The 24,112-nt window shown below is 38.5% G+C and overlaps 1 protein-coding gene across 3 annotated transcripts in view; it reads right to left on the reverse strand.

Annotated features, from left to right (window-relative positions):
- Positions 1–5,405: 5,405 nt before the first annotated feature.
- Positions 5,406–24,112, reverse strand: part of SLC44A1 (solute carrier family 44 member 1) — a 63,962-nt gene continuing 45,255 nt past the window's right edge. For 2 of the 3 annotated variants that reach the window (XM_033009242.2, XM_033009241.2), the window contains 9 exons: positions 22,431–22,520; positions 20,176–20,303; positions 19,073–19,259; positions 16,752–16,917; positions 15,288–15,444; positions 14,961–15,044; positions 13,768–13,905; positions 11,784–12,020; positions 7,939–10,234 (listed from right to left, as the gene is read on the reverse strand). In XM_033009242.2, coding sequence (XP_032865133.2) covers positions 9,944–10,234; positions 11,784–12,020; positions 13,768–13,905; positions 14,961–15,044; positions 15,288–15,444; positions 16,752–16,917; positions 19,073–19,259; positions 20,176–20,303; positions 22,431–22,520 — 1,478 coding nt within the window. In that variant the 3' untranslated portion in view covers positions 7,939–9,943. The other variant, XM_033009244.2, reaches the window with a different exon arrangement.

Consider the following 24,112-nt stretch of genomic DNA (forward strand, 5'->3'; position numbering starts at 1 on the left):
CCGGATTCCTCACTGGCTGAGTACTGCAGGGTGTACAGACTTCCCAAACTGCCTACCAACACGCCCCTTCATGTCTGTGTTCATACGTCGCATGTTCATGGAAGTGGACCTTGGCTCTCTCCAGGACGGAGAAGTTCATATGCACGAGCTCATCACGCAAGTGTACTAAGATGAAAAGTTTGGAATTTCAGGTTCCCCAAGCCTTTCGGTATCTCCATCCACCTAAACCAGTTCCAAGTACTGGGTCATCATAGTTGACAAAAGAACCACTTATCTTTGAGCCAGAGGCTAGGGACTTAAATGGTTGTGAATCGCTCTCGTTAATCGCTCTGGTGAATCACCCCCCTTATTCTTATCAAGCTTGTTCTTCAAAAACAACATTCTTTCCCTTACATCCCCGATAAAGTAAACCATCGTATGCTAATGCAGTGCTGAAGTGGTCTGCAGTAAAGAGTAATGCAAGCAACAAAACATGGTTCAGCTTGGCTTATTAGTATATTAAAAAAACTGGCAGTAAAGAAAGCAGAAATTTGCTATGCCCATGGGAGGGAGAGAAGGGAAGGAATCTTTGTAACTGCATGTCTCTGCTAGTAAAATTATAGAGGTGCTGTTATTAATTGCTTCTATTCACCATGTATCTTCAGCTCTCCAAGCTTGTTCAAACGGCTCTGCAGAACAGGGACCCTGCTTTGGGAGCAGGGAGCATGTGCAGGACCTTGTACAACAAGGAAGTGGCCCCACAAGAGGTGCTGCACTGGGATGTGCAGTTTGCTTAGCTCGTAATACATAACAAGACTTCCTTATCAGTCCTGAGAGTCCTGCATCCTGGGTGTGAGCATGTGCGATGGCAACCTCCGTTTCCACAGGGAAGACTGTAGCAACCTCTTCTGTGTGGGACTGTCCTTTCAACACACCCTGTAGCCCGCCTATCAGGGCATCGGGGAGGCCAAAGAACCTGATGATGGGTGAAGCTGTTGGCATAAAGTTAACGGGGCAGCTTCCTATCCCCAGAAGAAAAGCCAAAGAGCAGAAGGTTAGAGAGAAGAAAGCAAAACCCCATTCACCCTACCCAGCTCAGAAAAGCATTAGCATCACAATGCTTTTCTTGGCACCAGGACAGTGAGAGCCAAGAAGGCAAGCCCAGCACTACCACAGCTACTGAGCTAAAGGGCAGGTACAGAACAAAGCAAAGCTTGAGCAAAGATTTGGATGGGCTCTGCTTGCTTTCAGGGATGTGAGATAGTATTCCTAAGAAGAAGAGCGGAGCTTAGCACCCCATAGAGAAGACAGATAGATTTCTTTCTTACTTAAAAAGAAAAACTTTATTTTGATACATTAAAAAATCTATACATTTCTTAGACTAAAATACAGTTTTGCATCAGTATCCTGGCACAATGTCAGTTTACACAGAAAATCTAAGATTAGATCAGCACTGTTAATTTCCCTTCTCTTCCTGCGTTCACAGCTTGCAGTAGAAAACATTTCAAGTTCTCAAGACAACAATAAACAGTGTCACATTTACTTTTCCCATCCAGAAAGGAGGTGGCATTCCACTGGAAAAAGGAGCACTTGTTAGTTTATCTTGATTCAGTGTAAATCACTAAGCCAGTCCAGGGGTTTGATTGCCCTGTTAGAAGTATGAGGCAAAGAGGATGAAAGATTTGTTTCCAGATGAAGATTTGTTTCCAGATGGACTATGACAATGCAAGTACTGTCAAGCCTTTAAAATCTGTTCAGAAGATTTTCCTTTTTCCTTAGGGTAGTTGCTATTATCAGCAACACAATCCACTGTATCAAAATAATTCCTTTCTGTAGGCATAGGATTCCACCTTCTTTCTTGCTCTGAAGAGCTCCAGAGCAAAACAAAAGCAGGGCAGAGGGGATGTTGCTGTGAGATGTCTGTGAACTGGAATGTGAATTTTCTTAACTACTGATAAAACCCTGCAGAATATTTTCTACCTGTGAAATCGTGCTCTCCACCTAACCTCCAACAGCTGCTTTCTGGCCTACATTAGAAACAAAGCAACCTGTTTTCTCCTCCCTCACTCCCCTAGGAAACACTATGACATTGTCTGTGGCACTGTTTTTCTAATGAGGTATATTCTCCCTTTTAAGTCTGAGCAGGGCAGGACCCTACCAATACTAACGCTGGAGCATACGCAGTATTTATTTGAGAGTTAAAAGTTATGACTTCCATGGGAACTCCAGTCAGCGCTCAACTTCTCCTGAGTTTCAGAAGTAATCAACTTCCTAATCTCACAAAGACTTTCTGAAATACTCCCTAGCTGCCCCTATTTCACTCAAGCCAGAGGGGAGCGGTGGTGTGTTTGAGAAATGGTAGCCACCTATGCTGCCTATCTATCTTCCATCACATACTTAGAGAGGCCAGAGTTGTTTGAAATTACTGAAATTCAGCTAGTTCTGCTCAAGTCAGCTGGTACTTTTGCTATGAATTCTTGCAACTTTGGTTCTAAGGGGAGTCCCATGTTTCTACAGAAAAGTACCAAATGCTTAAAACACCAAATTCTGCTCATCATATTCCCACATGATGACTTGACCTCAGTGAGACAGGGGAGTAGAATCTGATGGTGTTTTCTGGTTTTCTGCTAGTCCTGTTTTAACAATGTCAAATGAACGCCAGATAGTTTAGCCTCCAAATGGGTATTTTTAGATTAATTCATGCTACCTATTGTCCCTAGAAATATTCTGAAAATTCTAATGTCTCTGAAGAGCTTTGGCTTGACTGGATCAGCTTGCAAACACTGCAAGACACATCACAGCTCCATCCCAGACCAGAAATTCTGCCTTTTATACATGACCCATATCACATGAGACAAGTTTCATCTCTTCTCTCATCTCTCTAAATATAAAAGAAAAAAAATACCTTGAGAACAGTATTTGCTACAGAACACAAGAAATACAAATTACTAGTCTCCATAATCTCTTGTTATGTGATGGAAATAACAACAGAGATGAAATAGTTGAAAGAGCATTTATAAATTAACTATTTAGAGTAAACTTCCATCATCTCAATGAACAAGCTGAGTGCAAGAAACGCTTCATATAAGTTTGTTGGGTTTTTGGGAAACACGAGGGTTTTTTTTTCCACAACGATGAAATAGGATTGCGGTGGTGATAATATGACACACAAGCTGTTCAAGAAACAATGGACCGGTGATGTTCAGATTTAGTAAACAGTATCTGCACAGGCAAAGCCATGGTTTAAAAAACAGGGATGCTGTTAGGTATCTACTTTAAAATCTTAAGAGTGTTTCTTAAAATGACTGTGCCATGTTCAACACAGCATGTGGATGGTGATGATGAGTATATGTCTGCTACATGCATTTATTCTGACTCTATAACATACATTCATAGAACACATAGTAACCACTGAGAGCAAACCACTAAAGTGCATGCCCCAAGGGCACATTAAGTAATGTTGTCTCCAACACTGGCTGCTCAGTTGCCAGAACACTGATACAGAAAGGGCTCATTTTTGCTTTATATCCCCATTTTGTGCTGAAAGAGTAAGAGCTAGCATCCCCTGCTCCCTCCACGAAAGGGAGCACTGTGAAGCAGGCTAATTGCCTGCTGCAAAAAAAGCCCTTTCAGAAAGAAGTAACCACCCTGAGAAGGTGCTGTACAGAAACGCAGGGAGCAAGTCCTGGCTTAACTCTTGGGTAAGTGGACCTGTGTACTGGGTTAGGCTGGGATGGAGTTAATTTTTTTCACAGCAGCCTGTGTGGAGCTGTGTTTTAGATTTGTGACCAAAAGTGTTGATAACACAATGTTTTACCTGTTGCTGAGCAGTGCTTGCACAGGGTCAAGGCCTTCTCTGTTTTATTACTCTGCCACCCCAGCAGAGTAGGCTGGAGTTGGGCAAGAGGGTGGGAGGGCACCAGGGCAGCTAACCTGAACAGACTGAATATTCCATACCATATAATGTCATACTTAGCAGTAAAACTGGAGTGTGGGTGTGGTTCCAAAGTAGCTGTTGCTTAGAGATTGGCTGTGCATTGGTCTGCTAATGGGAAGAGGTGAGCGACTGCGTTTGCATCACTTTTTTTTTTTTCCCCTTGACTTAATGAACTGTCTTTATCTTGACGCTTTTGTCCTTCCAATGCTCTCTCCCATCCTGCTGAGGGGAGTGAGCAAGCAACAGAGTAGGGGCTTACCTGTCAGCCAGGGTCAACCCACCAGAGTGTGTAACTGGGCTTTCTACTTTAAGTTCTCCCTTCTAGGACATGCTCTCCTAATGCAGAAAGTCCTTGGGTTACCATGCCAAGTTAAGACCACATGTAAAACCCCATCCTGTTTTTGGCAGCTGGGAACATGAACACAAGCTACTGGAAGGGTGAAGATGCAATTCTAAGCTGGCCATACCATGTTTAGTCTAGCTGTGGAGCAGCATTGAAACTGTAGAAGTGATGGGCTGCACTCCTAACCACACCAATCACAGTGGAGTGGTATCACACATGCAAAAAAAAGTCTCCTCAGTACTTCAGATCAGCACCTATTCCTCATCCCATTCAGTTTAGGTGATATCCTGAATCATTGCCCTAGGAACGTGAGGGGGCATGTGCTAAAATCAGTGGGACAAAGGGGATCTGCCACTGCCACATGGCATTCTTTTGCTGAAAAAGCAATACAGAAACGAGAGCTAAAAGAACAAAAAAAATTCTCAAGGGCTGAAAAAAGCAATAAAGATGACTCATAGCTGCTCAACTTCCAAATAAAACAGAGCAAAATAATGTGGAAAAAAATTAAACAATTTAAAGAATGTCATGCTTTTTTTGCTTTGAAACCTATCTGATCAGAGGCCATGATGTGGACTGTCTGGGTGTGTATACTGGGACTCAGTAATCCCACTGGTTTAGTTTTTAAACTCAAATTGTCCAGCTTGAATCTCCAGTCCTCAAGTACTACTTGGTTCAATGGACTTTCCAAGGAGATGATTTCTATCTCACCTGTCTCATCTGCTTCTGCAGTTTTATTCCCAGTGCAGCATCACTCTAGTTAGTTTAGACTGCTTCCCACTAAGGAGTCAATATATTGAGTTTAATAACCAACTGGCAAAAAAAATATTTAATCCATCACAACTGGCAGACCCCAGCACCTCTATTTCCAACCAGGGATTTACATGTCAGGTGTTCGCCCACTCCACTATACCCACTAGGGAAGGAAAGCGAAGTCTAAATTTGTCCTGAAAAGTTGTCTGTTCAGACGTCAGTCTTCTGCTTATCTCCTTGCACAAGACAGAACTGGAAGAGGTCAGCTTGTAGTTTGGTTGCAAATGAACTTCAAAGGACATTCAAAAGTTTTAAATGGCCACTGGAAAGCCTGCGTGTGGATGGAATGCCTTTTTGGCATGTCTAAAAGCTCTGCATGCCGGATATACACTCGAGAATGGTGCACACAATTTTATTAAGAACTTTGTAATGATATAGGTTTGTCACTTAAACATTACAACTACCCATAAAAAAGTGTTGCCTGTATCTTTTCAACACCATGTAAATAAAACAATTTTTTTTTTTTTTAAAACGGGATAAACTGCTATAAAAATGGTGCACAGTCAAGTCATACAAAAATACAAAACTCGTTTCCAACTGCAGTCCTAGTTGCAATAACAGAGAAAAGGCCCCACCCAGGACTTCCGGCGAGCAGAGAACACAAACAGGTGGAACTGGTCATGGCAGGTATTTGTTGTCAAAATGAGCAGAATCCAAGCACTTTCAATCAAAGCACCTCCACAGTAACTTCCAAACAAGACAGAAATTAGTTTCTCTGGAAGCAACTGGGTACACGGTAAGTCTCTTAGTCTTGGAATCCAGTTTCTAGGATTTGTCTAAGCCAGTTTTTGAATTTCTGTGGCTAAGCCCCACTGATGTACACAATTATCAGCGTTCAGTGCCACTGCTGTCTTAGCCACTGGTACAGCAGGAATGCCTCCTCTCCACAAACTTAAGGCTACTCCAGTGCTTCTTCTCAATAGTCTGACCTCTTATACTTGCACTCAGAGGCCTCACCAGTGCTCCAGTTTGAATCCCTAGGTTGAAGCTCTAGTCCAGTTAGCATTCACATGGATGTGTAACTGTCCTCCTGATGTCAGTGGAGCTACCGATATGGTTCATTTAAATGAGTGTCTAAGTGCCTGCAGGATCAGATAATTCTGTCTCCCTGCCTCCCCAGCAGCTGTAATTTCTAAATGTATTTTTATTTTCATACCTTTCATATAGTTTGGGTTCTGTGATATGAAGAGTAAATCCTTTTAATTAGCTTACCGAAAGAAAACTAAACAAATTTAAGTTACCAAATGACTTCTAGAAGCAGAAGTGAAATAATTCACTATTGCCAAAAGGTAAGAGCAGTGGTTAGCTACATGACTACATATTTTTTTAAACCTTCGGCAGCAATTTAAGTCTGATCATCTGAAAGGAAGCACAGATAACTGCTTACTTATTAAACTTTGATAACACGACTCGTGCATGTCTCTACTTAGACATGCCTCTCCACTCCATCACAAAGCTTCTGTAGAAGGGCTTTTCATTTTCAAAAGGTTTTCTTGAATGGAGTGATCGAACCATTGAGGCATTATGTATTTGTACAGAGCTTGTATTTAGTGCAATAAGTTTAAAAATTCTGCTCTGAAATATTAACAAAAATAGTTTTCTTAAAAAAATTGTAACAAAAGGAGTATATAGCATAGACAGATTATGAATTCTTAGCAAATACACTTTTAAGCGTTTACCATTACAATATGCTGAACAATTCAATATTAGCATTCATATCTGGTGAGCTTTCAGACTGAAAAGAAATGTAAGTATCTAATAATAATAAAAAAGCACATTTTCTTGTCATTATTTGATAACTTTAGATAATTATCCTGGCAGTGACACTTCCAAAGAAATGTTTCTCTGCCCTTTCCTGTTTTAGCCACCCACTACAGTACATACAAATATGGATGAAACGGCAGGTAAGGTATGGTCCCTTTCACATCCTTTTTTGTACCTTTTTGTACAGTAGCACAGTTCATTTCTCTTCCCACCCTCAGCATCTTTATATCTAGTCATGAATTAATCATGAGTATGGCTAAGACTGAGCTTTAACAATCTGTTACTTCAGTTGCTCATACAGAGAATCCATACCCTTCAAAGGAACGCTGCTGAAGTGTGAAGGAGGCTACTGAACTCAAGGGGAGGATAGAGGGCAATGGGTATGAGGGCTAAGCAGGGTAAAACAGGAAGTTAATTGCATATAAAAATTACTTGTCCCCATTTTGTAGTTTATGTTTAATAGGAGATGCAAGGGCTCCCACACACCTGAATACCTGAGGAGTTGGTTATTGTGATATCTGATACTGATAAACAAAACTGTGCCCCACCGGGGCTGTAAAGTAAAATGACTGCTTACAAACCCTTTCGAACTGAACAAACTCTCACTGAAACCATCTTTTGAAAAACTAAATCTAAGACTTTTCTTGATTTGAAGGCTTTCCTTACATATAACTGTCCTGAATTTAACGCAAATTTAAACAAATTAAACAAGTAAAACTCTCAGCAGATTAGCAGTGTCATGGGAAATCTGTCTCTAAACCCAGTCATCATTTCTGATTATCTTTACAATGATACCTCCTCCAGATTGTAAAATATCAAGCAGATAAGAATCAACATTTCCATGACCACAATGAATAATTGAAAAAATGAAACAATGATAAAGCTGCTTGTAAAAGCCACCCGTATGAAAAGAGTACATGTTTCACAAAAATAATTGTTAAAAAAAGTATTAAATCCCTGTTCCTTTTCTCTGATTTTGGCTGTTTATTTATATATATATATATATATGTATGTATATATATGTATATATATACTGTTTTGGAATGTCAATGGGTTCCAATATGGCTGGCTAGTTTCAAGATGAACTTGCTCCAGAGGCCTAGAAAACAAAGTCATACAGTACAGTCTTAGACAAATGCCAAAGGACAAGGAGAAATTGAGTCAAAGGGGTCACTGGAAACCATAAAGAAGTGTGAAAAGTTCTTTTTTTTCCTGTGTCCTGATACAAGAACAGAAGGTCCTAAATGTTTCCTTATCTCTGCTATTACTACCTATTTAAAATACAACTGCACATAGGGCATTGCACTTTTAGAACAAATCGTCATGTCTAATATATTTGCATTTCAAGGAGACTGAAGCAAAACAGCAAAGACTAGTTTTAGAAAAGAACTAAAAAAAAAAATTAATCTAATTTTCAGACACCGAATTTTGGGAATATAGGTGCTACTAGTACAGAATAGACTTATGAATGATCCTATCTGAGATGTAATTGAGACCTTTATCAATGCTTTGGGGAAAGGTATCAGAAATGGAGGTAACTGCTATGTCCTGTCATTGTCAGGAAGTAAGATCCTAGTATTTCAGAATCTATTAAACTGGAGCTGAACACTCAAAAATAGAAGACCATTTGAGAGAACAAGGCCCAATCAGTTCCAAACAAGACAATCACATGAGCAGCAGAACTGGGAGTAATTCAGCAGGTGACACTCCGGCTGAGCCCCAAGTGCTCAGCATCTTCTCTAGCAGTCCTAGGAGGACTTTCAGCCAGTGCCAGGCTCAAGCACCTAGAGTCAAGTTTCTAAAAGAACAAGACCACCATTGACTTGCACATACTTGATTTGTCCTTTTACAAGGTGGGGGTAAATAAAGGTTTTCACACCCAAGCTTTAGGCAGTCGAGTACAAAAGTGTAAGTAGTGGTATGTGCTAGCACTGACCGGAGTGTAAGTGGAAAATCACTTAAGGTAATCCAGTTGTTTGAATTAGAGGTTAACATGAGATTTTTTTGTGCATGTGACTAGAAGGTTTGCACACCCAATTCTCAATCATTTTAACAGCAGCTTTACCCCTACAGCATTTAGACCAGTCTGAAAATCCCAACATTAGTGTCCGTTTGAACAGCCAGAATTACTCCCAGAAGAAAACAGTAAATAAGCATAGAATTAGTTTTTTTTTAGATGTACAAACACAGCAGCATTTAGGTATAAGCAAAACTAGAAACTGGTATGCTATAATGAAATAGCTAAACACAGAAAGCTACACATCTACACACTCTATAGCAGGAACCCATTCCAGCTCAGTCAAAAAGTGCTCATGCAACATGGCTTCACATACATCATTGAAAAAAAAAAACTTCTACCATTAGCATACAGTTATTTAGATCCTATTAGGTTAAAAAATTGTCCCCATGGCAGGGAACTAAATCAGGTGCCAGATACTCTGAGAAAGTAACGATGGAAAAATATTTTATTTCACGAAGTCATATTGCACGATGACAAGTCATACCTTGCCCAGCCTGTCTCGCCATCATATGCTCTCAGTTCTCCACTTTCCAAACTCATCTTCCTATCTGTTATCTGTATCATGTATAGCTGTTCCTTATTCCAGGCTACTCAGACATGCAACGCCTTCCTAACAGGCACACCATAAGTAAAACAGGCTGCAGAAGCATAAATGATGCATTGTTCACTGTCTGTGTATCTGACAGTGTGAGATGGAAAGAGCACACAAGAGACAAGCAACATAAGTAGTTGGCAATAAAAACAAACAACTGGGAGAAATGTCATTTGAGCAGGTTGAAAGGAATCACTGCATCCAATTCCTTGGCACTGTATGAAATAATTTGGTGAGAGCTTTAAATGCCTGGTCCTACTTTGCAACAGTGGATGTGCTCAGTAGTGTTCTTCAGGCTTTTATGGTGAATGTAAAATGAACAAAAATTGTTCAGCCCAGGGCTGAAAACGGGATTAAAGTCAGAATAGCCAAATGAATTCCAGAGCCATCTTATTTTGAGAGTACTCAGCAACTGGGACTTACTATGTATACCACATATCATGCACTGCTAAGCCTAATGAAATGATACTGCATTTGTTTCATATGACACCGTTCCTTTCATCTTACTTTTACAGGAGATGGTTTCAGCTGTGACAAAAACTCTGCCATCCAGGTGATAGGCAAGCTCACAAACAGAAAAAGCAGAACATCTTGAGTGATACAGAGAACAAAAATTTCTCCTGAAGAAGTGCAGTCAGTAAAGACAAAGAGGGAGAAGAAGTAAAAGTGAAACTCTTGGAGGATCGCCACATCCTCATCTGCACCTACCATTGGTTTTAGTTCTCTGCCCTCAGCTCCACCTCCTCGGCCAGCTTCTTTCATAGATTTCCTACTATTCTCCACAAACTCCTGAAAAACAATAAAGAAGTGAAAAGTGCTTTCTTAGAGCAGACTCCAAACATGGAATCCCAAGCAAAACTTCAGGATGTAACTGCTCAAAATCATAACACAACTTGCTCCTCCCACTTCTCTTGCTCAGATTTGTCCACAAAGTATTGAAAAAAGCCTGCCAAATAGCCACAAGAGTCTGTCTCATTTAATTCTGGAAGACAGACAGGTATTTGCTTTGTCTGCTGTTACAACTTTCATTTACCACATAATCTTTCCTTCATGGGGAAGGGAGGTAGAAGTGTGGTTGTCAAAAAAAAAAACAAAACCAAACCCAAAAACCCCTGAGATCCCAGTTATTACATCCTATCCTGTGAACTGTGTGTAATGTTAGAACTCCATTAAACAGATGCACTTGGAGATAACTACGTGCAAGGTCTTGTAGATTTCCCTAACTTCCCTTAATTCAAACTCTTAAATTTTTCACCAGATCACAATCACCTATTCACGAAGATTAGCAAAGGTCCTAATTCAATTTTATGTCGTTTTTTCTCTTAAAGGCAAGCATTCTGTAGCAAATTTCAGTAAACTTTAGCTGCTGTTTTTTTGTGATTTCAACTGCTGACTAAAGAAACCCACAATGCTTTTATGATTTATCTATGCTGTCTTCTGAGACAGCATTCTGCATTTTACTCTTATTATGTGCTAAAAAGCATCTCATCAGTTACTATTTTATTTATTACATACTCTAGATTTTGTAGCGTTCTACCAAAATGAACATTAAATTCTTAGCATGGTTTTCTAAGAAGTAATCAGAAAAAATAATTATGCTAAGACGTCATGAGTCTTCCTCTAGACTAGACATGGGGGTGCATTTTACAGGGACATATTCTATGATTGCCACTTAAAAATACTGTCAAGAAAATTACCTACTCAACAACACACTGAAGGGCTTGAGGAGCAGAATTTTTACATCTTGGTCTCTAGCTACAGTGAACAGGGAATAAGACGGAACAAACAAATAAGAACTGAATTGTGCGAAGGGCCTTGACATAGCATCTAGGCTCCAGGACAGAACATAAAACCTGTTGTTTCTGTGCATGACAGACTGAGTCAAATTCTGGTTGTCATCTATCTGAAAGAAGAACTGCAGCCTGTTCTCTACCTCTGTGTGGGGCAGAATACTCTGGTATTTTTTCTGTTCCATATCCCAAGGAAGGTCCTTCTTAGGAAAGTACAAAACTCAAGCCTTTACCCCTCATTTTGCTGCTTTCCATTCTGCACTGTATCATTTACAAGAAGTGATACTCAAGAGTATGATTCTGCAAGATGACTGCTCATCTAACAGCCACTCAATAGAAGCCAATACCAGTGACACCAAGGGAAGGAAGCTTCCTTACTTATCTGATGCTCATCAGATCACGGAGTTTGCCGATCAAGCCATGAACAAGACAGCAAGGTAGCCCAGGTGAAAAAAGATTACCGTATTGAACTCAGCTAGTGCCTTCATTCCACTGTCAAAATACCGATTTTATGGAACCATATCCTTAGAGAGCAAGGGGAAACTCACCATGAGAACTTTATCCATGTAGAATTCCCGCCCGGGGCTCCCATCATTGTATTTTGTATCGATGGCAAAACATAAGAAAAGGACATCAACAACCATTTCATAAATGGAAAGGAAGCAGTGAGCAACCAGGAATGCAAAGAGGCAGACAATGATGAGTGGTAGCACCCAGATGGTGTAATCTCGTTGGTAATTCAGCAACATAATCCCAGCCAAACCTGTACTGCAGACAATCAGGACCTGAAGAAGAAAACAGTAAAGAACTCTAATGCCAGAAGCCTTTTGATATTTTTCATTTGGTTTGGTTTGATTTGTTTTTTTTAACCTATGTGCTTCTTGCTCTGCCAGGGCTAGAACTACAGGTTACAGATGCTAGTGGTAATGCCATCTTTACCTCCTGGATTCCTCACATCCCCAAGTGTAAATGACATTTTATCCATTGGTCCAGCACATGTAAATCAGAAGTTTCAAACACATCCTTCAACATAAAAGGTGTTTTTCAGAGCAAATTACATTTATATCCTGCTGTCACAGTTCTAATGTTACTGAATATTCCTGTAAAAAAAAACCTTTATCCTGTCAATTATAAATCCCCAGAACTTGATGCTACCAATCAACTAATGTGCAGTTGTTTTTTTGGTTGGGGGCAAAAGGGTACGTCTGAGGAGGATGGTTATGTTTTTCATTTTGCTGGTGGAAACAACTTCCAAACTTGTCTTATCTCTGTCTCATCTCCGTACAGGGGAATGCAGATCAGAATACATGTCAAGCATTCCAGGTAACAGTCTCCACAGAACTACACTATGTGTGAGGCCCCAACAGATATTTAACTGGGTAGCAGTCTGGTGTTTGGGAGTAGCAAAAGGACTAAAACAATTGTTACGGCCACTCAATATTTTGAACATTCCCGAACCTATTATTATGAACTGCAGCTAAACATGAAATTGTAAAATATGTCTGCTTTACTGTATTATGACAATACCAGGTTGGACTGGTAGAGGAGACAGGCTGGCAGCCTAGCACTGTTTGAGCTGATACTATTTTTTATATGCTGCACTGTCCATTTTAACATTTCTGTCACCTGTGCATTTCTCTAATAATTTGACAGACAGATTTTCAGGGACATGTTTTCTAACACCTTTCAGACTTCTCCATAAAACCACATTATGTAATTTAATGGTCTCCCAAGCACCTGTATCTTCATTATGTGCTTATTTCTTCTCATGTTTTATTGAATTAATTACAGATTAAAAGTTCAGTCCACTTAACAAAAGTAGAGGAATGAAATAAGGAAGACATCTCAGTCCAATCAGTGTCTGAATGCTTAGACAGGTGATTTTAAGTGGATTGGAATTCATTGTTTTCGTAAATAATGTTACAAAATAATTCAAAGGATAGGAAAAATTCACTGGATTAAGTTTTCATAAAATGTATCTCTATCAGTTGGAGACCCAAAAAGCTGACTGACAACAGCAATTATTCTAGTCTCCTTTAATTCTCAGAGTATAGGTAATGTAGTTGATTAAGCTGGCAGTTCCTCATGTCAGACTTCTGTACTACCTTCCAATACAATTTTGTCATAAATGGTGATCAATAATGTGTCAATTCTTAACATAGACCTAAATTTAGCCCTTACTAAATAGAATTTAGAGGAAATGCTTCCATTCTCTACAGTTTTAAGCTTTAACCACAAAACCAATCCAAACCTTAGAATGTCTTATTGCTTTTCTCTTGACTCCCTAAAAATAAATTAATGCAAAATGTGTCATCATCTTCAGCTACTCCTTTCTAATCACTTAACAGAAGTAGATCATCTGTTTATTCGCCCTATCCTGGACAGTCCCTTCCTGATATGATGCAGCTAGATTTGATAAAGTGCATGCTAAGAAATAGGAACATTAAGGCATTTTGTATTTGGCGTGCAAGCCATTGCTAAAGAAAGCCTGCTACTATATAGGTCCATAGCAACTGTATACAGCAGACATACCTTTCCTAGAAACAGCATAAAATCCCCAACTGTGTTTATGGCGGCCACTCGCAAAGCATTTTCCACTAGAATAAGAAAGGCATCCTTTGCTGAGGTGCAGAAGTTGGTGCTGTTGATAGCTGTGGCTGTATATGCGTTCTGGGAAAAGGAGATTGAAGATTTAGTCATGGAATGATCAGATATTTCAGACAGAGGAGGGGTGAGGAGAGGGCAAGATACAGCTTCTGAATAAGTCACGTAAGTCATATGATGCTAATGAACAAAGAGTCCCTTGAGACTTGCTGGATCAAGCAGTATATACCAGCTGACAGAAGACTATACGAGGTAGAGAATAATTATCTTCTCTTCCCTTGCTCATCATTTATGCATTAACAAGTTTATTCCAAAAAACTAATTAGACAGAATTGGCAATTTCTCTGCAGGAGGAGGTGAGCAGTGGCATAACTACAGCAATTAAGTAGTTAGAAAAAATATTCTGGAAATATAAAAGAGTTTGAGAGTCATACAAGTCCACCAAGATAATTTCTAGATACTTCACTAGACTACATACAAGGTTGACCAGGACAATTTTCAAGGGTTACACTGTTTGTTTTTTTTTTTTTATTATTTCTTCTGCTTTTATTTTCTGTATTTCCACAAGCAAAAAAAAAATAACAACAGTGAAAAAGATATCAGAGAGATATACTTAACAGAGGTGGAACCACAGGCCGATAAAACCACTTTTACAAAGGGGTCTGCCCAGCCAGTGTGTCACAACTTGTAGCTCTTTTTTCACTTCATAGATGGTGATTGCAATTTGATGTTATATACAATTTTTCAATTGTGTGAACCTTAAATATTACACCTAGAAAAGCTGCACTCTCTTTTCATAGCAAACATATTTTGAAACTCATATGTAGTTTGACAGAGTGGACATAAAGGGGGAACATCTCCAACCACTAAACCAATTGTTATAAAGTTGAGATACCATGTTCACAAAGATGAATACTGGCTATTTTTCACTGTTGCAATGTAAACAAAGACTAATGTAGTGATTTGCAGTGTAATATCAGTAGTGGAGGCCAGACTGAAGTACCGTCATTCAAGTTCAGTTCCAAAGTATAATACATTATGTGTCTGCCTCAGACTGCATTCTTGGAATATATATATATATTATCAGCCCTTACATAAAACCTGAATATTGAAACTCTTACCTGATTTAAGTAGGTCAGGCACTTTTCTAGACACCAGAGGCAGCAGATGCAGGCTTTAAGCATACAGCGAGCACAAGCATTTTCCTAGGAAAGCAAAGAATGTGGGAAAACATACAGTAAAACCAACAGATCTTAAGAAAACATCATTCATTTGTGTTCCAGTAACTGATACTCAGCTTGGTAATTTAAGTAATCCCGCTCAGCCCCACAGTCCTTTAAAGACCCAATATTCCAAAACAAGACTTCCAGTCTCCCACACAGATTATATCAGCTGTAAACATGTCAGGCCTTGAGTTTTAGTACAAAACCAGAATCTATTTATCTTACTTTTCCTTTGAGTTGTGTATGAATATACATAAGAATCATTCGTGGTATCTTCACTAGCGTAATAATGAAAGACCCTTTTGCTACTGTTCCTAGGTGGTAACAAACAAGGCGATTAACAGATGCCAGAATAGGAGTAAATGGCAAATTCCTTTTCTCCCTGTTGAAAAGAGAAAAAGAATGAAGTAGAATGATCAGTATGTATGTAATATCATCTAGAAGTGCTACAAATCCTCAATAAGATAATGTGCAAAAGGAATGTATTATTCTTATACCAGCTTGCAGGGTATATTGTTCACTCCACACTGAAGGTCTGTGTAAGTTATGGTTTTGGCTCTAATGCAGTAATAGGAATAGGATAAGGAATCACTATATCTTAAGGGTAGTCTTACTAGCAGTTGCTGCATGACTGCTATTGCAAATTAGCAGTTTCCATACATCTGATGGTGTGCACTTCAAAACCTTCCAAAAAGCATTAGAAATTATGCTAATATTTTTTCAGTCTAACTACTGATAAACTTGCCTTCCCCTTCTCTCGTGTTCTGTGGGAGGTCTTTGTGGAGACTTTGGAGAGGATAGGTCTATTTTTATTTGTTAGGTAAATTCTTTTCTCAGATGTTTTTCATTTCTGATTTAGCTATTATATGCTTAAGGAACCAAGTATTAAGCCTTAAAACAGACTATTTCATTGCAACTTGTCTAGAATATTTTTAATCTATCAGATGAATATTAATTTTCACAGTTTTAAAGCAATTCCCTCTGCAAGTTTTTATTTGTATTTTCTACCAAGCAAGCCACCTCTATTTTGCTCTCAAAGAACAGCTCTATTCAAGACTTAAAGAATGGCTCCTCTTATTAGAAATATGAACATAATAATAACCATATTAAAGGAACAAGTGCTAACATTCCAAACATAAAATACCTCCCCAGATTGGGAGAAAGTTACTTTCATGTGAGTTTCATTCAAAAAAAAGAAGTAGAGTCTTGCCAGAATCTATATGTAAATGATGAATCTAATAAGACCTTAAGTAATCTTATGTAAGAAAGATTACTGAAGCACTGTAAATAATTTAAAGAGCACAGTGAGCGTGTGAACACTTTGGAGTCATCATTCTTCTTTGTTGTTGTGTAGTAATAATTTCCCAACTGGTACCCAGAACCTGTAGTTTGTTAAATGTTATTGGAGCACTGTTTTGGTTACCCCCGTTGTCTCATTGGTTTCGGCTGTTTGGATTTGGTTACAAATTAAAGCTTGTTCAAGTTTATTATCTTTGTAAAGGCACTTTGGCATACTTCCATAACAAAACCAGCAAAACAGATTATTTTAGGACTTCACATGTTTTTAAAATTCAACTGCTCTCCAGATTTCAGGACAGAAGCATGTATTCTCCCCCAAAGCTCTGTCCTTCATTACTACTGCCAATCCCATTTCTAGGTTGCTCATCGTAGAGGCTAAGTTGTCCTTACCTTGTAAAATAGTATGTCACAACAGCCCCTGCTACTGTCATCTGCTGACAGGCTAGGATAAACTCACTGATCCAGATGAGTCCCACTGCATGGTACCACCACATGTATTTCAAAGGACCTACCATCCGAAATTCAACAAATCCTTCTTCATTTGGGACAGGACTACCTAGAAATAAGTGAGGGTAAAAAAGGAAATGATGCTTAACATCAGCTCAGAAAGAAATAATCATGTGGTATGAGCAGTTCATAACTGTCCACAGCAGAAACCTAGCTTCTACTAATAGTTCTGAATGTCATGTTTAGGAAGACTGTTCATAGGAAAGATACAGCTTTTGAGACAATCAGCATAATGGCATTTGAAAAAAGCACTAAAAAAAATACCGAGCATATTCAAAATCCTGCAACACTGCTTTTAATTTTTAGCCACACAGTGAAAATTTCAAAAACAAACCACCATTAAGGAGTAAAAGTTCTTACAATTAGACATAATAGAAGACTGCTTCTGTCATTCTTAATTTCAGTCTGCTGCTCTGTTGATATTATTTTTACAGCAAGAATCAGTATTAAACTTCATAGCTCCTTACATCTGGATGGCAACATTAACAATCAGTTTTGTTTTCCTTATGGTAAGTCTTTGTGCATGTATTCCAACAATATTTGTAGCTTTAAAGCTAAGTACAGGCATAAGGAGCAGTTTTATTGATTCTAAACGCATGATTTTATACATTCAGACACCTATTGACTCTTTGTCTAATCCAAACAGTGATAACATGTATTGAGACTGACATGTGAAAACCCTCCTAGAATAAGCTCTATTTCAATGTGTTAACGCACATTGAAATGTTTCATCCTATAGAATTTATGAGAACAGCTGGTAAGATTCAGAAAAATACTGAAAGTAACATCACATGTATAAAATGCTTACCTTGAAATCCATTGTTTTGACTTGGCTATGCTTTTACACATATTAAAAAAATAATATTTTCTTGTGAATAAACTGAACTATTTAAATAATTTTGGTTTTAGTGAACAAACTCTTAGTAAGTGTAGCTGCTTCTCACACACAGGTAAGGTACACTTTTTCATTTCTCCTGGTTTGGATTGAAAAAATCTGGCCCTATTTGCACAAAGATTTTGTTTAACTGGTATCATGAAGATGTTGAGTGCATATAAAGCTAAAAGCATAAATTAGTCTTTGCAGAATTAAGGCCAGTTGAAGAGTTCTGTCAGTAAAATATAGTATCAGCCTAAATTCTGCTACAAATTTAGTCTCTGTGTGGTGGTCTTTAATTCACAGAGTGAAGCATGGGACCAAGACCTAACTCACTTTTGGAGGAGAACATTTTCTGCACATAGCACAGCATGTAATGAAAACTAAAAATTGCAACAGTAATGAGAACAAGAACACATGAATTCTACTACCTCCATCCCTTGCTAAGAATTCAGGCTATGAAATAAAAAATACTTATCTTGTATTATCCTGAAATAGCTCTGTAGCCTGAAACACTGCTACTTTTGGATCAGCAATAAACAATAAATTTCAAAATTCTAAGGTTTTAATAATGAATGATGGTCTCTACTGCCTACAACTTACTGCAAAATAACAGACACCTCTCATTTTAAAAAGCAGTCTCTAGGTTTCTCTGCTGAACTAAGATTTAGACCTATAGGATCGACTAACACTAGAACCTCATCAGACTCCGAACACAAGCAAAGCTCTCATCTTCTACACTCTTCACAGCAGGCAGAAATTGAGAATACATTGGTTGCTCTCAGAATAAAGTGTGCAACAGCAGAAATCTCCCTAATAATCCTGGAAAATTCTGGAATAATACTGGACACTTAAGTTACGAACAACTGGAAACTAATTCCAGTATATTTACATTTTGGGAGACAGTAATTGTGTGCAACAGCCCTTTCATTGCTATGTCTTCAGCTATGTGTGTACTGGTTACAATAGAATAATTTATGAGATTACCTTCAAGATTAGGCTGGTTTTAACTTATTTGTGTAAAATTAGAGGGAATTACTTGAAAAATTGTTACATTAGACTTATCAATGGAGTCTTGTGGTTTGCAACATGCCAACTTGCATCAAATCAAAAAGCCAGCCTAAGGCACAAAGTAACTTACTGGGAATGAAGACCCAAATGCACACCACCTTTCCTGAAACAAGTGTTTTGAAGTCACTGAAGCAGACAAGAACAGAAGCACAGTATGTCAGGGTTTTTTTCTAGAGGTTCCCACATGCTTTTTAACTGTGCCTGAAACCACACAAAAATGAAGTGGAATTTATTTTAAATAAGCCTGATAGCTGCTTACCTGTAGTACCAAGGAAAAGCAGGACTGTGATCCAGTATATCCAGAAGAGGATAAGCACAAAGAATGTCCAAAATGGCTGGAAGACTAGCAGTGGCAGGTGAATGAAGACCTTGCCAGCCACGTGGAACAAGGCAATGGTGAGAGCTACTCTTTTGCGCATAATTAACATTATCAAGAACAAGATAACCTAGAGGGAGAAGTTTTCAAATCACATTTTAGAGAACTGAAAAATAAGCAAGCTACCATTTTGCACAGCTAGGACATTTAAACACAGCAAATTTAACATGTTCTATCTATAAGATCACAAGATCAAAATGTAAAACTCCATCAGCTGCTTCTGGTGATAAATTATTTTCCAAATTCTACTTCTCGGGAATTCCAATCTCATAATTATGCATTTGGAATAATCATCAGCCTCAGGGTGATGAGATTAGACCAAATGCTATCCTTAATTATGTTTTATAAACTAATGAAATCATCAAGATTTAACAAAGAATACAATTTAGCAATTATATTTGAGCATGGTGTGGTGGTCTTATCATATTTAGTCAAACACTGTCAATTCTTAGTTGTAAAATCAGTGACTCCAAAACAGACAGCAAGGCCTAAAGAAAATAAATTGTTTCAGTAATCAGTGTCAGTATTTCAGTTCACAGCAATCCTTTTATAAATGGAAAAAGTTTGGGAACAACTGATTTCAGAAGTAGGAATGGTCTAAGGGCTTTCAAATAAACTGAAAGGATTAAGTATGTCTGAACTGGGAACTTTAAAAAAATCTCCTAAGAGAAAATGGATTGGGAGTCCAACACTGTACCTATTCTTGGAAGTCCCTGTGGACATTTTACAGTAGAGGAGAGTAGCCGCAGGGTTAAGAACTCTCCTGACTCAAAAACAGGTATTAGAGAAAAATGCCTGGAAGTAAAAAAATAACTAAATAACTAACTAAACAAAAACAAACAAAAACCCCCATCACTGCAAGAGAGGTTGCAGAAGAAATAAACTGTTCAAAAATGTCTGCAATATAAACCTTTCACCTGAATAAAAAAATAGGGACTGCCAGGAAGATGGAACAAGAGAGTAATATAGCCATTAGCAAAGCATACCGTGAAGACTGTAGCTGAAATGGCATAGATCAGGAGAGCCTGAAGATTGTCTTTGGCTATTTGAGTCTCAACAGCACTGGCAGATATTCGTTGCTTAGCATAGAGCCACCACAGGACTCCTGTACCACCTATGTTTAGAGAAAATAAATAAATAAATAAATAAAGGTAAATGATTGAAGCTCCTTCTGTGTGACAGTCATACTACCTAGTACGAAAGAAACTAAACAGTTTATTCTTTTCGAGTCTAGTCTGGTACAGAATACTCAAGGGCACTGATGCTTAACCCAACAGGAACTTCTGAAGAGAGAGAAGTTCTTAGTTCTCTAGAGTTGCCCTCTTCTCAAGTGGATATACTCTTTTCACAGTCTCACCCCACTACGAGCACTTAAGAGACTTGCAGATCTTTGTGTTTTAAAGTGAAGTGCATGAAAGGACTAGTTCATGGGGAGCCATAACAATGAAGATCACAACTGCCATTAGACAGGCAACTGAGGAACAAGAATAATAAAGAGTTATATGGTAGGATGTACATATATATGTGTATAATAAAGTAGGGAGTAAGAATTTTAGGAGGGGGAGCAGAGAGGGACCTTTGGACTGGGATGCAAAATAACAAAGGGAACAAAAGAAGGAGTCTACAACTCCTGGGAAGGCTAATCAAGAAGAGAAGGAGCAGCCCTGATGTTGAAAATGGCACCTCAGGTTAATGACACATAGATACACCTACATCAGACAATGTCTTTTGGCCACTAGAAAAAAAATCTGTGAAAGGCACAGAGGCCAGTATCATGTGAGCTACTTTCCTCTAACCCCTGTTACAAAATCGTAGCTTTATAGCCAGAATATCATTCTCCTATTCTAGATACCTTTCCAAGGTAGAACTTTTCTTATACAGGACTCCAGCCCCTCAGGTAGATAACCTCTTCCCCCTGATTCACTTTTGAGTGTCCTTCTCTGTTCTGTTGTTATTTCTGCACCAGCTGCATACGGTTATCCAGAGGTTACAAGTCTTTGCTGAAGGTACTCCATTCAAGTCTAAGTCTAGAATGGAGGATGCTCTTTTGGCATCTCCTTAACAAACAGTGAATACAGAATAAGCAGTATGTCTCACAGATGACATATCTTTATTCAATCCGTGTAATGGATGTGATTTTTTAGAGCATAATAACAGATGGCAATAAGATAAGTCATTCAAATCTTTCACTCAACATAGTTGCTCAGCTTCTAAGGAGAATATAAAATTAAAAAAAAAAACCAACAACTTTTTTTTTGCTTTTTCTACGGTCACAGAACCTGAGACCAGTAAGCAGAAAACCCAAGTGATCCTGCAAAAACAGATGGCCTGCTGATTTTTTTTCCATCCCTTGCAGTTATGAACTGCAAGAATTAAATTGCTAGTGCTTCCTAATTTGATTATTCTATTTTCATTCCTTCCCTACAGTCATCTGCCCATACATTTTGGCTAAGCTACTGAGTATCAATAATAGAAAAATTTAGTTTTACAAATGTAAAAGTTAATGTGATAAAGTAAGGCTGTTTTCATGCAAGCTACATAATTTTGGATGAAACAATCTTTGTCCATTCCCAAAACAGCATGGCTGGTTGCATTTCATACATGACGTAGGTCATGCAGAACTTTCTGAGTCATATGGAAATATAAAGATTTGATTAAAAATGCTAAAAAAGCACCTTCGATTCCTCTCCTCAGGAACAGGTCTTAGATATACCTACAGAACTACTCAGACGACTAAAGGAGCTGATAAACATGTCAGGGTTTTACAGACACATCTACATCCTAAGATCCCCTGAGACTGCATAAACAGTATTGTTTATTGGATAAACAGTATTTGCCCTTTGATCCCTTCAGCATGGGCAGCGGGTGGGTGTTTCATCAGACTCACCCAGACTAGCTGCCATGCTGCCATATTTGGGAAGCAGGTTAAGAAGCAGGCAACATTTAGGGCTGTGCTGTGAGGAATATCTCCTATTGCCTATGTGGGCTCTAGCGAGATAGGCTGACAGGAAGCTTGCCAGACAAGCAGGGTGTGCAGTAAATCTCTAAGGAGCAATGTACTCGCTGGGAGAGGACTGCAATTACAGAGGTGGCATTTTTGGCATATGTCTTGCAAGGGCCTTAAAGGAAAGCTGAAGAGAAATGCATGATCCAAGATCTGTGCAAGATGTAGCTGGCCTGAGGACACGGAGCACAAAGATCAGAACTGGGTACTCAGAAACTCAAGACAAACAAGACTTACCGAGTGATCCCAGAATGACAAGAATTGTTAAAATCCAGACAAGTACTCTTGAAATGTACCTGATTATAACCATCAAAATCATGGACAACACTGCAAAAGAAGACAAATAAAATAAGCAATTATTTCAAGCAGAAATAGCCTTCCTCATTCTTCCACTGCACTAAGATAACTGCCTTCCAACAGAATTTTTAGACAGATTTCTTTTCTGAAGCTTAGAAACTCACTGCACAGTTAAGGAAATGAGGCACCTCTACAATCTCTGCTTTGATACTGTTGATTAAAAAAACAAAGAGAGCATAAATACGTTTACATGGTACATTGAATACAAGACATAATGTGTACGTACAGACAGAGATGTATTTAGACAATGACAGAACAGACAGCAAGACATGCTAGTACTCCCAGTCTGGTAACATGAGCACACCTCTGGAGGACCAGAGCAGAATTTGGACTCAAATATGCTTGTCAAACAAGTGCAGATAATGTGACATCTGTGGACTTCTAAATGTAATACTAGTAAAAAGTAAAAAAACATATGTCTATTTTCAACATTCAAAAGGAGTTCTTTAACAAGCTTTGTTCACATAGTTCCACTGCCATTCAGGAACTGCATGTTAAAAAGTCTTCTACAATCCCAGACAACTAAGGTTTACTGAGTGGTGTATGCAAGTGCACGCACATACTTTTGCATATAAGTATTTGGGTACAGCAGTTACAAGAAAGCCACTGGAACCTGACTTTCCAAATCACACAATCTTACTCATTGCTTAAAAATAAATAAATTCTGTTTAACTATGAAGGTATGAAAAGTATTTCTAAAATAAACTGTCTTCTGGCTCTAACTGAACAGCAACACTGCTAATCAGCCACTAGTTTTCAGTAGATTTGGAACAGTCTTTCTACCATTACTACCAAATACTGCAGCTGTCAAGATAGAAGAATAAACAGCTTTCCAGTTATAGTTGAAAAGATACTCAATGGTCTTTTGTGGTTTTGGGGTTTTTTAAAGGTTATCTAGCATCCTTTTTTTTTTTTTTTTTCTTTCTTTAAACCACAAAGGCAGACTGAAAACAAAGGACTTTATTTGGTACAGCTTCACAGTGTTTCTTTCAAAAGCACACACTGCTCATATACATAGTTAATATCTGGAGCCTCTCATTTTAGGATTTCAGATTTTATAGTTGGTAGGAGTAAAACAGACTCATTAGGAAGGTAATTGCTGTGGGTGGGTAACATTCCACCTTAATTCACAAGACTCTGTTAAAACACCACTTCAGTCGAGTGTCATGGGTCACTCTATAGGCCAGAGGCATCTTGACACTGGAGGAACAATTCAGCTCCTCTACACTACTGGGAATTTCCAGCTCTTCAGACAAAGCTGAGATTTTCAAAGGCCTGTAGAATTTAATTTTGGGGGAAGAGGAAGAAGGAAGTAACATACAACACAACAAATGGGCACTTAAGTTTCTTATTTTCCCTCTGAAAGTTCTCATATCCCTGCACAAGTATGTTAAATGAAACAAACTAAAACCCCTACACTCTAGAAAAGTGTGCCATTGTGTATTTCTCACAATGTCCTTTTTATTTGGAAAGAGTTTATTTGGACATGGGTTGGCAGAAGATGAGTATTAGAAATAGGAAAGAGGTGCGATAATAAAAATTAGAATGGGAATGCTCTGTTA

This window comes from Tyto alba, unplaced genomic scaffold (genome assembly GCF_018691265.1).
Source record: "Tyto alba isolate M040663 unplaced genomic scaffold, T.alba_DEE_v4.0 Super-Scaffold_13, whole genome shotgun sequence".
NCBI lineage: Eukaryota > Metazoa > Chordata > Aves > Strigiformes > Tytonidae > Tyto > Tyto alba.